This window comes from Gavialis gangeticus, unplaced genomic scaffold (genome assembly GCF_001723915.1).
Source record: "Gavialis gangeticus isolate Ggan-Ray unplaced genomic scaffold, GavGan_comp1, whole genome shotgun sequence".
NCBI lineage: Eukaryota > Metazoa > Chordata > Crocodylia > Gavialidae > Gavialis > Gavialis gangeticus.
Window position 1 is genome coordinate 97,805,443 of NW_017729031.1, and position 16,776 is coordinate 97,822,218.

A 16,776-nucleotide genomic window follows, 5' to 3' on the forward strand; every position below is an offset into this window, starting at 1 on the left:
GAGGACCAAATTAAGGTTGCATGGGCAATGTTAGTACTTTGGAATGTTTAGATTTGCAATCTTTCAATCCCTAGATTCACCTCTACCATTTGAGCTTCCAGAAAAAGCATTTATAGAAAAAGTCATGCTCAGATATTACATTCCTGAGCTGGAACATGCTTAGTGCAGATGGAAACTTAAGAGAATTTAGCTGTCAAATTCTAAAACATCTCCACGGAGCATGTGTGATGCATAAACTGAAATATTTCAGAAACTTATATTTTGGCCAAATTAGGTGGATTTTCACAGGGAAGGCAATAGGTATATTTCTGCTTGTAGGAGAACTCCCTCTGCCAAATTTTACATCTCTCTTTCAACTCTGCATGTGATCATTTGCTCAACATTTTTTTAACATAAGTACAGCATCATCTTTCCCCCAGTCTTATTTCCAGGAAAATCTGAACTGTTATAGCTGGGTCTTTGAAAATAAAATCTGCCTGAAGCAGGCATCCAGCATGGAAAATTTCAGTCTGAACTGTTAAAATTTGGCAAACTTATAAGCAACTGAAAACAGGGTGTCATAAAAGGGAATGTCAGGCAATCTGAAAGATAAGCAGTACAGCCACGTCTGCCTTTAATACCTTGTGGTAAAATGTTTGTAAGTAGTAACATATATGACATTGGCAATAATGCCCCTCAACCTCATTGTACTATGTATATATTTTTTATCTTTTTGGTGAGGCACCTCTCTTAACATTCTTGTATTTTTCTGAGACAGATATTGAGTGGGATATGGGGAAAAAATGCAGTTTCTTTGATACTGGTGTGTATTAAGGCTGGCTGAATTCTTCTGATAGAAAGGTTTTTTTCCTACTTTGTCTCACATTTCCCTGTCTTTCCCTGCCCCTCTTTTTTCCAGTGGAAAAAATGGGCAAAGTTTTTTAAAAGTAAGCAGAAATAGGGTTTTATTTTTCTTACCAAAACAAAATGAAAAGTTCCCTGTAACATACTCATTTTTCAAATCAAAATATTTGCAGAAAACTTTAAATTAAAATGAAAATGGCTCCCCCCCCCCGCCATTGTTTTCATATTCCCACTCCTCCTCCCTTTCAGCTTTAAGCAGCTGTAGTATGTGAAGGCTTGGTGCAAGAGCCTTCATCCTGGGTTTTAGATTCCCCTGTCTTTATCTTGTTCCTGCTATTTGATAGGTGGAAAAGGAAACATTTTAGTATACTTTGGGCTGACTGAAAATAGCAGCATCTTTCCCTGCTCTACATTCTTTATGAGATAAGCCTACCTTCCACATGTACATCAGTGTCTCTAGAGAATCTGTCTCTTCAAAACTTAAACCAAAGACATTTGCAAAACAGGCATCTATCAGCCAATGTAGCCCTTGTTCTTAATTAGCTAGTGACAAATCCTGTGGTCCTGCTTCAGGCAATACTCCCACTGAATCCAAAAGCCTGTTGACTTCAAGGGGAGTGTTACCTACCTGGGCAGGAATGGCCAGATCTGGCCTCTCACTGTTGTGCATGTTTTTCCCCATTGATTCATACAGCTCATGTGACTTATTTTCTTTCATGTGACCTCTTATTATATCCATCATTCCATTTTTCTTTCCTATTAGAGTGAAATTGGACACAGCCCTCCTCCTGCGTACACCCCTATGTCAGGAGTAAGTATTTCACAATCAACCTTCATCCTTTAGGGTTTTTTTGTCTCTCTAAACCAACTGTTTCCTTCCTTGTTTTCTTCATAAATTGCCCAATTTATCCAAAGCCAACAGTGTTTCAAAATATATAAACCCTAACCAAATATACATGTCTGTTGAACCCTAGTCTTGATTCATCAAAACATCTAGAGTTCCATGGTACTGTATATCCAGAATATCTGATAATATTTCACAAAAAAAGATGTAGGTATAGAGCTGGGACATTTCTGCCCACTTTTCCTTTCTTCTTGTAGGTCACGATAATGAGATTTACATGAACACTCTTATTGACCAGCAAAATGATAGGCTGAGGCAAAGCAATGAGTTGAGATACCAATGGAAATGCAAGCTAAATTTCAGCTCTCATCGTAATAGCATAGAGTTTACGTGACTGCGTGGTTTTGACTATTGCTACAAATTCACATCAAAACTTTGTCCAATTGGAATAAATAACAGTTTAGGGGTGGCAGTGTTCTCTGTCCTTTCTTGAGGAAGTTTTCCATCAGGTCATGTTTAAAGTTTGTTGTTCAAAGAAGAGGAAGAATTTATTCTTGCCAGCCCAGCAGAGAAAGAAAACTATATAAGTTGGTTCCATTTACTGCGTATATGACTCTTAGGCCTGTCTAGACTGGTGACTTGCCTGACTTTCAGGATCTGTAGCCAGCCATTTGTATAGCTGCAGCAGTGTTAATGGGCAACACCATTAACTGTACTGATGTAATTTCATCCTGACTGAAACTGAGGTAAGCACCACCTATGCAAGTAACATCTTTGTTTCGGTTTATGCCAGAGTGCACTGATGCAGCTACAGCAATGGCTGTGATCTTCAGTCTAAAGAAGGGTCCAAGCATTAAGTAAAATGCAGCACTGAATTTAAAAATTGATGTGAAAGCAAAAGAGTCTCTCTGTTCAATCAGTTACTTTAGTCTGTCTCAATCCTTTTTATTTCTAACAGAACCAGTTTTTGTATAGAGATGGCGGCTTCACTGCTGAACAAGGAGTGCCTCTGCCATACAGACCCACTGGCTGCATAGTACCAGAGGCCCCAGTTATCCAAGGAGCTGCAGCAGAGATCTTTGATGACACTTGCTGCAATGGCACACTGCGGAAGCAGGTGGCTACCCTTGCACAAGAGGACAGCAGCACTCAGAGGTATAGTGCTGACCCAACGGTATTTGTACCTGAGCGGAGCCCACGGAGTGAGTTAGATGAAGACGGATACATGACTCCAATGCGTGACAAGCCCAAAACAGGTAAAGATTTAGCATTTAGGAGTAAAATACTCTAGAAGGACCTTAGCTTAATACTTTTGCTGAAATATTTCTTGACCAAAAATGACTTTTTGACTAAACCATCAGTTCTAATGCGAAAAAAGTGATGTGGCTGGTTTGTTTGTTTTTTCCCCCCATGGAAAGCAGATACTAAAATGTTGGGTTTCAGGTTCTCCCTGTTTCAGTTTAATTAAAAAAAAAAAGAAAGAAGAATGCATTAGAAAATTTTAATGGAAACAAAAACCACTTCCGGATTTTTCATGAAAAATACCCTTTTTTAACTAGCTGTAATTTCCAGTGTGTCTTTTGATGTCATCTTCAATGTGTCTTTCAACCATTTCACAAACTTGGCATTTTATGCCCAGGAGAAGCTCAGTTCCAAAAGCACAATAGATGTTGCATAGATAAGAACATTTCATTGCAGATCTATGCCAAATCTAGCTGTATCAGGGGGCCACACTTCAGCCTATTTCCCTGTATCACACTTAAATGAAACAATTACACAAATGTTTTAATTTAAGATGAGGTGTCTGTAGCTTTCAGCCCTTTAGAATGGTGTGTTATAATGCTGATTCTTTTAAACAGCTCTTGAATTCCACTTCAGCATGTAGAGGTGGTTACCCACATTAGTCTCTAAGGTGCCACCTTGCCCTACCTTGTGTACTATACATAGATTGTGATTAGCCCTACACAGGTGCCCAAAGGAAGGGAAAAAGATATATGGAGCCTATGAGTGCCCATACATGAGCTGGGAGGCTGCTCTGATGCGCTGTAATTACAACATGTCAAAGCAGGCTCAATTAGCAGAGTCTACTGGAGCATGGAAATTACTGCACTTCAGCCAGTCTCCACATCTTGTGTATCACTATCCCCATGCTTCAAATGGCAGTGGGGGTGCTTTAACTAAAACTTGTTCAATGAGCTTTAGATAAAGCACCCCGCCACTATTTTGAAGTGTGGGGATGCTGATACACAAGACTCTCTGAGCGTTTTAATTAAAGCACCTCCCCCTCACCTCCTGGAGCACATGTAACAGCACCCGTAGTCACCTGGAGCCAGGTTCAGCAGAGAATTTACTCATGTGTTTAATTTTGAAGCACCCGCTTAAGTTCATCTCTGCTTGGTAAAGCACTAAGTCTGGGGTTTCAGGGATCCGTATAAATGCTTTGACTTAAGTGAAGGAATAATCACAACTTCACTTCTTGGGTAAATTCACTGACTGGAGGTTAGTAATTGTGACTTCCTGAGGGCAACAAAGGAAGAGTTGAGGAAGGGACCTAGCAGGTCAGTTCATGCATGCATCCATCCATGACTTTAGTGTAATAGGCTCCCACCTCAGCAGAGTCCTTGCTGACCCCAAGAGTGGTGTGCAGAGCCTCCTGCACATGCCCTGTCTTCATGTTTATTTAATGTTTTTTTCTGATGGGCCTCTCTTGTGGTGCTGTGAAAAAAACCCTTCCCCTCCTTTTCCCTGTGGGTGCTGAGTGCCTTCAAGCAGTGATGAAGATCACACCAGATACGTGAAAAGCGTACTTCACGTTCTGGATATTTGATATGGATCTCACCGTCCTAATCTTGGCTTAATAATAGCTCAGGGTCCCTCTCAATGCTAATTAGAATAACTAGCAGAATATCTAGCTTTGTATCATTGAGTAAGGGCAGCTGGTTAATCAGCCAGCAAGCTGCATTTTTAAGAGAACAGTTGTAAAGGTTAGGCTTTGGAATGGTTTATAATACAAAGGTGACTTAAGTGATGGATAATAAAACCAGAGGCTTAAATACCAGTTTCTGGATGGGGAAAATGTGATGAGGTAGAGAAGTAAAAATGACTAGTCCAAGGTCACATAATGAATCAGTGGCAGAGAGGGGGATAGACCATGATACTCTTATTCCACTTCTATGATCACTAGACCATACTCCATACTGCACTTGGGGGGAAGGGTCATCCTTGATAAGGCACTTGTATGAGATTCAAGGAGATCTGAGTTCCCATCTTTGCCCCACATTCTTGGTGATCTTGGACAAGGCCATTGGGTTCTCTGTGCTTCAGGTCCTCATCTCTAAAATGGGAATGGTACCCTTTCCTACCCCTTGGGTGCCTTTTCTGTTTAGATTGTAAGCTTTTAGGGGCAAGGGCTGTCTCTCGCAATGATTTTGTACAGCACCTAACCCAATTTTGGCCCTGATATCTAGGAACCATGGTATAAATGAATAATAGCAACATGGATAAGTGTGCTGTTACCATTAGGTCCATGAACGGCACATGCCCCTGGCAGCTGGGGGGCACAGCTGTGCCAGCAGGAGTGTGGCAGCAGCGGCAGGAGCCCAGAGGCAGTGAGCAGAGAGCTCCTGCACACTTGCACCCCCTGTGTGTTGGCAGTGCCTTTTTGCAGGGATTGTACCACCACACACAGTGGGTGCAAGTGCATCCACATGTACTCCCTATGCATCACCCCTGATTAGGTCTGACATCAATGTTAAAACAAGCTCCTAGTTGAAAGGGCTGGTTGCTGAATGGATGTACTGCTTTCTCCATATGTTGACATGCATTTTGTCTATTTTAGATTATTTGAACCCAGTAGAGGAGAACCCATTTGTCTCCCGCCGGAAGAACGGTGATCTCCAAGCTCTGGACAACCCAGAGTATCACAATGCTCCAAATGGGCAATCCAAAGCAGAGGATGAATATGTGAATGAGCCATTGTACCTCAACACCTTTGCTAACACTTTGGAAAATGCCGAATACCTGAAGAACAATGGGCTTCCTTTGCCGGAGAAGTCCAAGAAGGCCTTTGACAACCCAGATTACTGGAATCACAGCCTGCCACCACGAAGCACCCTCCAGCACCCGGACTACCTGCAGGAGTACAGCACAAAATATTTTTACAAACAAAATGGACGGATCCGGCCCATCGTGGCAGAGAACCCTGAATACCTCTCTGAGTTCTCCCTGAAGCCTGGCACTGTGCTGCCCCCACCACCCTACAGACACCGAAACACAGTGGTGTAGTAACAGCAGTATTACAGAAGTGGAGAGGCAACCCCTTTTTAGCAGCCTCTCTTTCTTTCTCTCTCTCTCTCTCCCTTCCTTTCTCCTGTGAGCTTCCTCTTCTTGCCAGTTCACTCACTTTGATATTTCCAAGTGGAAGGACACCTTTAAGTCATCTGCCGATTGGGTTGGGAACCCAGAAGGAAAGAAAGAAAGAGAACGAAAGGAGGACAAAATCTGGCATTTCTCGCTTTCCATGGACCCAGAGGGTCAGAAGGTCAGACAAGCCAGAGAATACCAGTAAAGGCCAGTGGCAGTGTTGCCTGCTGTCAAGCTAATTCTCAGTGATTCAACTTGGATGCTGTAGGGAAAGTCACACAGTGTCTGTTTCTATCAGCAGGAACTGATGAGAGTCTATTCAGCATTCCTGGAAATCGCAATGCAGTTTCCATTAGGGAAAAAAAAAAAGGACAATTTTTTATACCATGTGTGATAGCATAATAATTGAGATTGAAAATCCAATTTCTTTCTCTAACACTTTCTATCCCAGCGACTGAAAATGGCTAACCCAGCTTTCCATAACCATTCAGATCTTCATCGTGGCCATCCAAGAAATAATGACAGCAGCAACAATGATGATTCGATTCTTGCATCTGGCCATTCCCTTCTTCTTAGCCACTCCCACAGTTATGTTCCATTTCCTAACCACGGAGACTTTAACTCAAAGCTCCTGTGCATGACATTACCGTGTGCGTCTACATGCCAACAAGTATTTTAAACACAAAACCATCCTTTCAGGAAAGAAATCTAACAAAACAAATGTAAACCTCCAACATCCTTTTTTTGAAGGCAAAAGAGAGAGGCCAAGACTGAAGATTTGTATCCACAGGGCCTCACTTTCATGTTTTATACCTATTGATTATACAAAAAGAAAAAAAAAAAACAACATGCAATTTTCCCCTCTATTTCTTTTTGCTCATTGATTAAATTGCTTGGGGATGCAGTAGGCAACACTGAGGACAAGATGGAGGGAGAAGAGTTTAATATAGCTCAAAAACCCTGCTGGTGTTCCAAGGGGTGGCCCAAACAGGGCGTCTTTTAAACTGGAAAGGAGACACTGGACTGGATAAAATGCACATAGCAGTTCACTGGAAAGTTAGTTTGCACTTAAGCTATGATTTTATTTGTTCTCGCTATGAACTGTTTTCTGGATTTTGAATGAAGCAATATGGAAGCGACCAGCAAAATAAAATAATTTTAAGTTAAAAGTGAAATTATATATAAAGGACAACTGTGGAAATGCCAAAACAAAGCAAATCAAGTCTTTGGAACAGTGTCCACTCGTTCTGAGAGGCCAGTACAGTGACTACTTCAGAGAGTACAGTGAAGGAGTAACCAGTTCTACTGCTGCCGCATGAAGGAAAGCCAAGCAAGCACTGGAGGAAGTCAGGAGAGAAAAATGTCCAGCTCTGTCTTGAAGTACACCAAGGATGCAAGTTTTCTAAAAGGAGAAATGCTCTGGCACAGAAGATAGTATATACAAGGTTTTAGAAGCTGAAATGTGCATGACTCCAAGCTTTCATTCAAAAATGTAAATAAGTATGAGTCTGTCTCCATGCACTTAACGCCCTTTCATGATTTCAGCTTTTACTTAGATCTCTGATTTATTTGCCCCATGACTCAAAATGAATTTAGTCAGAAACATTTTAGTATTGGAAACAGAACACCAGATGGACACAGGGTAGGGGAAAGGGAAAATATAGCGACAAGTAGCATCAGTAGTCCTGCTTTGGAAGCACTGAGACTCAGATCCACTAAGGAATATTAGCATCAAGCTCTCGCTATAATCCTAAATAAAAATTAGGTGCCTAAATACATGTGTGGATCTGTGCCTAAATTTTTAACTGTGCAGTTTTTAAGAAAAAAATTATCGTTGAACAGAAATTGTAGGTGAGACAGGCTTATGCACTTTGGCTGCCTATATTTGTGCTCTGACACATTCTAATAAGGATGCTACAGCGTCACATGCATTAAGCCCTTGCACGTTTAAAAATGGTCGCGGGGCACTTTAACCAAAGTTTTAGATAAAGCTTCCCACAACCATTTTTAAATGTGGAGTTTTTATACACGTGGCACTGTGGCATTTTAAATGGAGTAGCTGCCTAGAAACGGCTCTAATTAAAACAACCCCCTCCCACCTCTGAGCATGTTTATAGGCAGCCTTTGGTACTATTAACATTAAAATCCTTGTTATGATGAAACCAAGCAATAGGTACATGGCTGGTCAACAGCCTAGAAATGTCATGCATATTTTCTCTTAAATCCTAAATAATGTAATGGGTGGCCACCAGCCATGAGCTGCCTGCCAAAGAGGCAGGCAAGGGAATAAACTAGAACCCTCACCCTTGTTCCACTGTTGAGTTAATTTTAGGAGCTGATGTCCAGCAGTATTATATGAGCAGCCACACTGATTGCCACAGATGACTTCCCATCACCTGACTCCCTCACTTATTCCAAGGATTGACATGAAATATATGTATATGTAATTCACTGTGTTACAGGATTTTCTAGATAAAGTTATTGGTGGAACAGAAGGGGCCCTTTGATTTCAAACATGGGTATGTTCCTAGTTTTGTGGCTTGAAACAGAATTTGTGGATATCTCTACAATGTCCCTGTGGATTTCAGGTTAAGGCTAGTTCTGCCTATGGGGCATTACAGAATTAGGCACAATTAAGTTAATTTGAACTAGCTGAACTTAATTACCAGCTGCTGTGCAATTATTAAACACATAAACCCTGTATGTAGATAAATGGTTTAAAAGCAACAACAACAACAAATCTTTGAAGCTATTAAAAGGAGGCATTGTGGCCAGCTGGTCACTTAATATATCATTGTGTTGTGGCAGAACAAAATGAATAGCAGACCATTAAAGCAGGATAAATGGTTACAAAAGCCTTGTGTATCTCAGACGAAGCCTCTTTGTGGAGCAAGGGCTCTTCTGCTCTTGGGTCCTTTTCATAAGCCCCAGTAATGTTAATGGGAAATATAGGCAGACATTAAGGAAGCCCAATCCTGGGAAAACTTATGTCAACTGGAAGCACTGACAGTGCTAAAAGTTAAGCATGTGTGGAAGTCTGCAAGACTGGGGCCTCAGACTTAAACTTCTTGAGAAGAGGGAAAGGACAAACAGTAACATTCTGGGTTTTTCTGTCCCATTTGTGATTCAGAAAACACCAAGAATATGAAGGAACAAAGGGGCTTAACCTCAGTGAACAGATGTGAAAGTCAAGAAACTCCTAATGGAAAATCTCTGTCCAGGCAATGTGCTTGTAAATGAAGGGGGGCACTAAAGGACCGATGGAGAGAGAGATGTGCACATCTTGAAAATATTGAACGGAATTCCACATGAGTTCATTAGGATCCACCTGCTACATGGTGGGAAACTGGCTTGTGTTCTCTAGTAATTCAGTATCATCATAACATTAAAAAATAAGCCCCACTGAATAAATGAAGTGTAAATAAATCTGGTCTTTAATAATCTAACCCTTTCCCCCCCAAAACTTGAATTACAAATGAATTATTTATTCATTTTTTAAATTGCTGATTGTGAATATGATATAATATACTCAGTAATGTGGAAGTGCAGAGGTTCCATGCACTGAGCATGAAAGCCCAAGGCAAAGCAGCCACAGAAATGGCCAATGAATTGCAGAGGCTGATCAGTGCCAAATGTGTCACCGATAATTCTGGGCAAGCAAACAATTAAAGCAAATTTGTCGCTAATGAAAATTCAGGCAGTGAAATGCCAAATGAATTGCATAACAACAAATGGTTACCATCTATTTATCATAGGCTCCTGGTTTGGGTTGTGTGCACCCAAAATTTCCTTTAAAAATTCATTGTTCTGTATACAGTTGACCTGTGTATAATGCATTAACCTGGGTTGAACTGAACTTTTTCTTCCTTTCTTTTCTTTTCTTCAAGGGATGATTAATCTTAATGTTCAACAAAACACAAAGTAAATAGTCTGTATTGTTATGTATGCTCTGAATGTTTTTCACCAGAAATAGCTGACTGGTTTATTGCCTCTTTGCCATAGAATCAGAGTGCTTCCCAGGATTTACAGAAATAACAAACAGTATCTATCTCTTCTTCTCTGATAAGAGTAACTAACTTGATAGACTTAATTTGTGTATTATTGTTAGTGGTTATCATCATCATCATCATCATCATCTTGGAGAGGTGAGGCCATTCATCACGTAAGGTGAAGCTCAGGTTTTATTTTTAAATGAAAAATCGAATTTTCTGTGGAAAGCAGATGCTTTTCACAAAAAAAAAATCATTTCATAAAAAAAATCAATTTTCTGATGAAAACCAGTTTTGAGAGAGATTTTTTTTCACTAGACTTAATTAAATCTCAGGTTCTACATCTGTCTCTAAAGCCCTTGGACAAGTTTTAATGACTTTATTAATCACATTTTCCTTTTTATATATGTTTCTGTCTCCCCTGTCACGGCATACATGAAGGGAGAATACCGAATAACTTCAGGAGAAAAAAATGCCTGAATGTATTGTCAAACGCACAGCACAAACAAACCAAATGAAAGAGGGGGGGAGGGGAAAGAGTTTTCTTTTTCCTAATCTCTTTTGGTGATAGCCATCTTCACTGTTACTTATACCAACAGAAGCTAAAAGAATTTCAGGGGAAGTTGTGATGTTGAAGTTGATGGTTTCCTACAACCATTGATGGAAACCAACTAGAGCTTAACTTGACAGTATCCTTCTTTAACTAACTTTTTCACTGACTAGTTTTTAAATTGACCTCATTCCTTTTAACTCATTTTTTTAATTAACCACATTTTTTAAATTGACAATGCCTGTCTATTTAAATGCAAGAGAGTTTCAAAATTATTCAGAGGAATAATCTGTTTAATGTAGTAAACAAAGGAAAAAATAGAAACTTAGTACTTATTGCTATAAGAAGGAGCAGAGCTTCAGCTCTCCTGTCTGTAATGAAACCTCAGACCACAAACTTTTCTATTTGGGTTGAGAAACTCTGTGTTTTAATTGAAAGAAAATGTAATGCATGAACACAAAAGTTGCAGAGAGGCAGCTTGTTCCCTGCATTTTTGCAGGTTGATGGAAAATTGGGACTGCCCTGTCTCACTTTTCCAACAACTAGTAGGTCCCAGAAGGCATTGATAGAGTGAAGATTATACTTGTTTATATTTTACTGGGGCAGAGCAGACTGGCATGCACACAGCAAAGAACTGATCCTGTTATGGTGATAGACAATGGGGGCTCAACTGTGAACTAAGGGAGACCTTTTCAATCTCTCGGGGGGAAGGAGGGAAACCTTTGCAGGAAAGTGAACATATTGAGCCTAATCATCTGTTGCCCTGTACCTTGTGCAGTCACTTACACCTGCCAAGAGTGGGTATAACTTCCAATTTAGCATCATTGGTGTGAGGGATTTGCAGAACCTGATTCTGTAGTGCTTGCCTACACAGGGAAATTAATTCAGAGCAAGGTAGGATTTGAATTTAAAGCACAATAACTATTCCCTACTAACGCTCTGTCTGGGCATCCTTATTCTGGACCTTGGGTCTCATTCGGAATTATTTCAGTGCTCTTCCAATGTGAATTAAGCCAATTCAGAATGAGGCACTCTTCTTCCAGAAAAGGAAATCTATACAGGGAGTTAGCAGGAACAGGTAATCAGAAGTAGTTTTGCAGAATGCCTGTACTTGTAGATAAGCCCTAAGCACCTTTGCTCTCCCAGGCTTGAATTATTGCTTAGACTAAGGCAGGGGTGTTAAAATTATCATGCCTCACTGGCCAGATGAGTAGTATTGGGCTGGTTTTCAGGCCAGATTGGGCCCACATACAAGCCCTGAGTGCTGGATCCAGTGTGCAGGTCCTATTCAGCACGGGTGCCATGGACAATGTATGCCCCAGCCCAGCCCAGAGTACACAGCATTGTGGAGCTGCCAACACTGTACATCCAGACCAGCCTGAAGTGCAGCTGGCAACATGTCCCTCAGACTGGCCCCATCCATCAGCATGTGCCTGAGACCAGCTGAGTGCAGCATGCACCCCAGGCCAGTCCTGAGTAGAGCCAGTAGTGTGTGCTGGGACTGACCTACTCAGGACTGGCCTGGGGCACTGTCTGCTGTGCACACCAAACCAGCCCTACCCTCCCCATGCACCATGAGGAGCTAGTCTGACGTGCACCACATGTAGTGCACAGGTCCACTCTGATATCAGGTATCACTGCAGATAGATGATAGGGCTCCATAGGCCTCTGGCCCACAGACCATATCTTTGACATGCTTGCATTAAGACCTTTTTATATCAGTGTGGCAGCATTAAAAGGCAGAAATTGAGAGAATCATAAAAAGACAGTAGAAAAGCTCAGGATTAGACCTACTCTACTCTGGGGCTATACCCATTCCGCTCTTCAATTTAAAGCAGTTTCCAGGCTGCGTTGCTTCCCCCAACTCCCTATTCTCTCTTGTGCCAGGGGCTGGGAGCTGGGCCAGTCTGAAGCTTTTATGTCCTCACTACACCAGCCAGCCAAGCCCTCCACACAAGAGAGATTCTCCAGTGGCATAGAGGGGCTTTACTCACTGATTTGATAGCATTCTCCATACCCTCTGTGTTTGCTTTTTAAAGTTGTATGTGCATGGCAGGTACCAAGGAGAATAGGAAAGCCTTTGATTTGCTTTCTCATTTATTCTTGGGGGCCCTTTTAGCTACGCAGTGGGAGCATCTACACATGCAATTAATGTGCAGCAATAAACTCCGGCACATATTGCACCAGAGTTTATTGTTCCTAGGTGCCACATTTGAATGTGCCTGGGACAGCACGTTCAGCTGGGTCAGAGCAGCCCCAGGTGGCAGGGAGCCCAGGGGGTCAGCCTACCAGACTCGGGCTGGTCTGACCCAGCTCAACATGTTGTGGAGGGGCTGGCTGGGGCACCAGGGTGTTTCAGTGTGGGACTAGCCTGCAGGAAATCCTTGCACTGAATCATCTTTGTGCCCCAGCCAGCCCCATCAGCATCTACATGTGTGTTGCTGTGGAGTAAAAAGCTCCACCATAGGATGGTACGTGTGTAGATGGAGTTAATTAGTTTACTTTGTCCTAATAGCACTGCACATGTAGACACTGAGCTGTTTACTGTGGAGCTAATTAGGCAGCTCTGCAGTAAATGTTTCATGTAGACATGCCCAGCAAGGAGCGTTTACACCCACTGCCTGGCTCATTTACATTGACAGTATTGTGTAAATGAGCTGTAGCATAACTAAGACTTTCTTCTCAGAGACCTGTTTGGCTTTTAAAGAATGACCCAAAGTAGAGGAAGTTGCCTTTAATTTCACTCTGTAAATACCTTTTAAAAGGTAATTTGAGCTTTCACTCGCAATAACAACATGAAGACTGTAAATTTAGTTGTACAATTTTCCAGCTCATTTTCAAATCTGCCACTTGTAATTCTCTCATTACCATTGACCTCATACCTCCCACTGCTGCTAACAACACTTGATGTATTTATTGTAACGTAACAATTTTTTTGAAAGTTGGGGGTTATGCAGTATTGATAGTTTGGGTTGCTGTTCTATTTTTTGTTTTAATATTCAAACTTCATGCCGTGGTAGATACTGCTGCAGTCTAACAGCACATCTTTTGAATAGCATTGCTGTCTTTGAGAGACTTTTTTGATTGAGCGTTCCACAGATGGGTAGGTAGTTATATATATAAATATTAATACTTGGGGATGAACAAAAACAAAGAATCGTGGCTGCAAGCACCAAGCTGGTTTTCTCCAAAAACTTTATTTTTTTTTTTTTTTAAAAAAAAAAAAAAAGTTTTTGGAGAAAACCAGCTTGGGGCTTGCACCCACGATTCTTTTTTTTTTTTTTTACAGTAAATGTACATGTTACACTTAAACTGTACTGAATCTATGGACTCTCAAGTGGTGTGAAAGTTAAAGCAGCAGCTGTGAGCAGTTGCACATTAAGGATTAAAACTGTTTCTTATCTGCACAACTTTGACTTGCCACTAGAGGGCTGGTGAGTAGGGGCATGGCTAGGACCCAGAGTATCTGGGCTGTATGGCTGTTCTAAGGATGGGGGCTGGGAGCGGTATATCCTGGGCTGCTGGAGGACTGCAAATTACTCAGCAGACTGAAGCTACCCAAAAATGAGCTAGGTAGTATGGCCCATAATTAACACTTGTCTGAAGGGCACAACATTGAGACACGCAGAGTACACTTAGCACAAGTTAATAATGAGTTTTAATGCACAGGTGCTCACATTTTAAGTACCTGTAGTATGGTCTAAGTGTAACGTGTATCTTGACCCTAACTATTTCTTCTGAGTCTCTTCTAAAAGTAAAGACCAGATACAAACCCTCTTACCTTGAGCAGTACCTTACTTGCCAGTCACTGCATTCAGTAAGCTTATTCAACCAGTAATGCATCTTTTTAATTTTTATATTGTGAAGCACATAGAGGCCCAACGTTTGTTACTAGGCACTGTACATATTTGTCCCAAATCAGAAACTTGTTTCAAGTGCATTGAAGTTGATAGGAAGCAGTCACATGCTTCAAGAACATGATTAAGCACTTTCCTAAACCAGAGTCATAAGCTGCTTCCCCATGCAGGTATCTTACAAGGTAGGTATGACTGAAAAGCAACCACCAGAAGAATAGGATTGAGGGGGAGCAGTAAGGTGATCAGGTGATCATGAAATTAGTAAAATAACAGCACTCCAGCTGCCTAGTCATTATCAGGAGTAATTATCATTGGAGTGAGTAGGTAGGAGAGGTTTAAAGGTACTGCTCAGCATATGCACATGTACCCCAGTGTAGCCCCCCTAAAACTTAGTCCTTGGCAAGTTCAGATGGGAAAAAAGTTTTATTCTTTGCAAGTAATCTCTTCCCATTGGTATGAGACCCATCTTGCCCTGCCCAACGTTTGAACTTTTGTAGGGAGAAAGCACTGTATTATCCATAACACTCCGAAGACTAAACCATTTTGGGATAACCACAGTAATGAACTGTGAATGGTATTTTATAGGTGTAGATATGTAAGCCGTTCTTTTGAAGTTAAGTACTATGACATATGTAGCATAAACTGGTACTGCTGTTAAATGGGTCGATTATTAAACTGAGCAGCTGTGTAAAAGGTAGCTAACTTTAAATGCACTAAAATCAATGTTCTTTTGCATGTGACAAAACTTAGATGAACTGTGTTGTTACTGGGGATTGTGAAAGTTGTACTTTGCTTTTTGTTTTTTCCAGAGGAAATTTTTAATTGGGGCCCAACTCCATGTGCCCCTAAGTGAAATACTAGATCTGATCCCCCCCTGCCTCCCCTGAATTTTGTGGGATGTTGAGAGTAAATTAAAATGGATGCATTTTTGAATTTTGAAATTTAAATGACATTTTACATTCTGAATGTTGGCAATGTTCATATTAAGTTGATTTTTATCCACATTCCAGGATTTTTTTTTTTTTTAATTTTTTGAGTTTTGAGTTTAGCACCACAGGATTGGAAGGGACCCCAGGGTTCATATAATCCCAAAGTCAGAAAGATAAAACTACAAACAAGTTAAAAAACTATTATTTTTTTCTCTGTGTAAATCATTCTAATTCATACGTTCATCTGAAATCCCTTGCTTGGGCTCATCTCTGTGTGCATCTGTGCACACATCCACACCCCCCTTTTGTGTGTGCATGTGTATTTCTCCTCAAGAGACTGCTTCAAGGCCCAAGGCTGAATAGATTTGCCAGAGTTTGATACAGCATCTCTTGAAAACACAGGATTAAAGCCAAAGCTAGGCCACAGTGTAATGTCATGAGGTTTCAGTAATAGAAACCTTATTCACGGCACAAGAAAACTGTTGAGTTCATGGCCTACATCTGCCACATCCTTCTCATCAAGGCATCTCCTTAAAGAATCAGCATGGGTGTTTAACTGGAGGTACCTGAAAAGGCAGAGATTTTGTGTGTTATTCTTTAGCTGATTTCCTGTGCAAGATAGAAATGTTGAGAATGGTATGAGGCATAACAACACCACCTGGTGTCCAGGACAGCTATAACATATGGGATCAGCAGTGACTTCTGGTTGCCACCAGTGCAATCATGCAACTGCAGCAGCAGTGCTTTTTTTCAGCCCACCCTCCAGCCCCAATTGCCCATGATGGTTGCACTACTGTATAACGTACTGAAGCCCAAACTAGTTCTGAACATGCTGAATTCTGAGAAACAGGTTACATTGTCCTAGATGGAGCATTGCATTGATGCAGTTATATTGCTTCCAATATGCAAGCAGGTCCATTAAGAACTAGCTTGGGTGTCTCTGTACAAAGATGCAATTTGCTATATGGACATCCAAATGGAAAGCTCTGCCTTAGAAGTACTTTCAAAGAAAAGATAAGCAACATCATTATGGGGAAAGACATTTTCATTTTACATGACACGGTGCATTCAGAGTTAGCTGCTTTTTAGAAACAAAATGAAAATACTTACAAAAATATTCTCTTATTTGGACTAAAATAAGGATGAAATATGAAAGAACTATGTTGCCGGTTTTATCAAACTTTGCAAGTAAAATAGAGAGACATCAGTGAAGCTTTTAAGCTTATAGATTTTGATAAGTAGAGCAACTTACCCTTCTAAAGGCACAGCATGCACCAATAACTGTATTAACCTACCTACTTTTTTAATCTTTTCTTAGCTGATGAGAGTGAGTGATTTACTCAGGAAATTTGTGCAGCAGATGGAAGCATGGAAAGATGGAAATGCATTTTTTAAGAGGACA

General features: G+C 40.9%; 1 protein-coding gene across 1 annotated transcript in view; it reads left to right on the top strand.

The window, feature by feature from the left end:
• The window catches only part of ERBB4 (erb-b2 receptor tyrosine kinase 4), a 970,081-nt gene extending 962,158 nt beyond the window's left edge, over positions 1 to 7,923 (top strand). Inside the window, exons 28-30 of the mRNA XM_019522894.1 lie at positions 1,607 to 1,654; positions 2,646 to 2,943; positions 5,526 to 7,923. Of these exons, the coding sequence (XP_019378439.1) occupies positions 1,607 to 1,654; positions 2,646 to 2,943; positions 5,526 to 5,971 (792 nt within the window). The 3' untranslated portion in view covers positions 5,972 to 7,923. The remainder of the gene's footprint in view (positions 1 to 1,606; positions 1,655 to 2,645; positions 2,944 to 5,525) is intronic.
• The last annotated feature ends 8,853 nt before the right edge of the window (positions 7,924 to 16,776 follow it).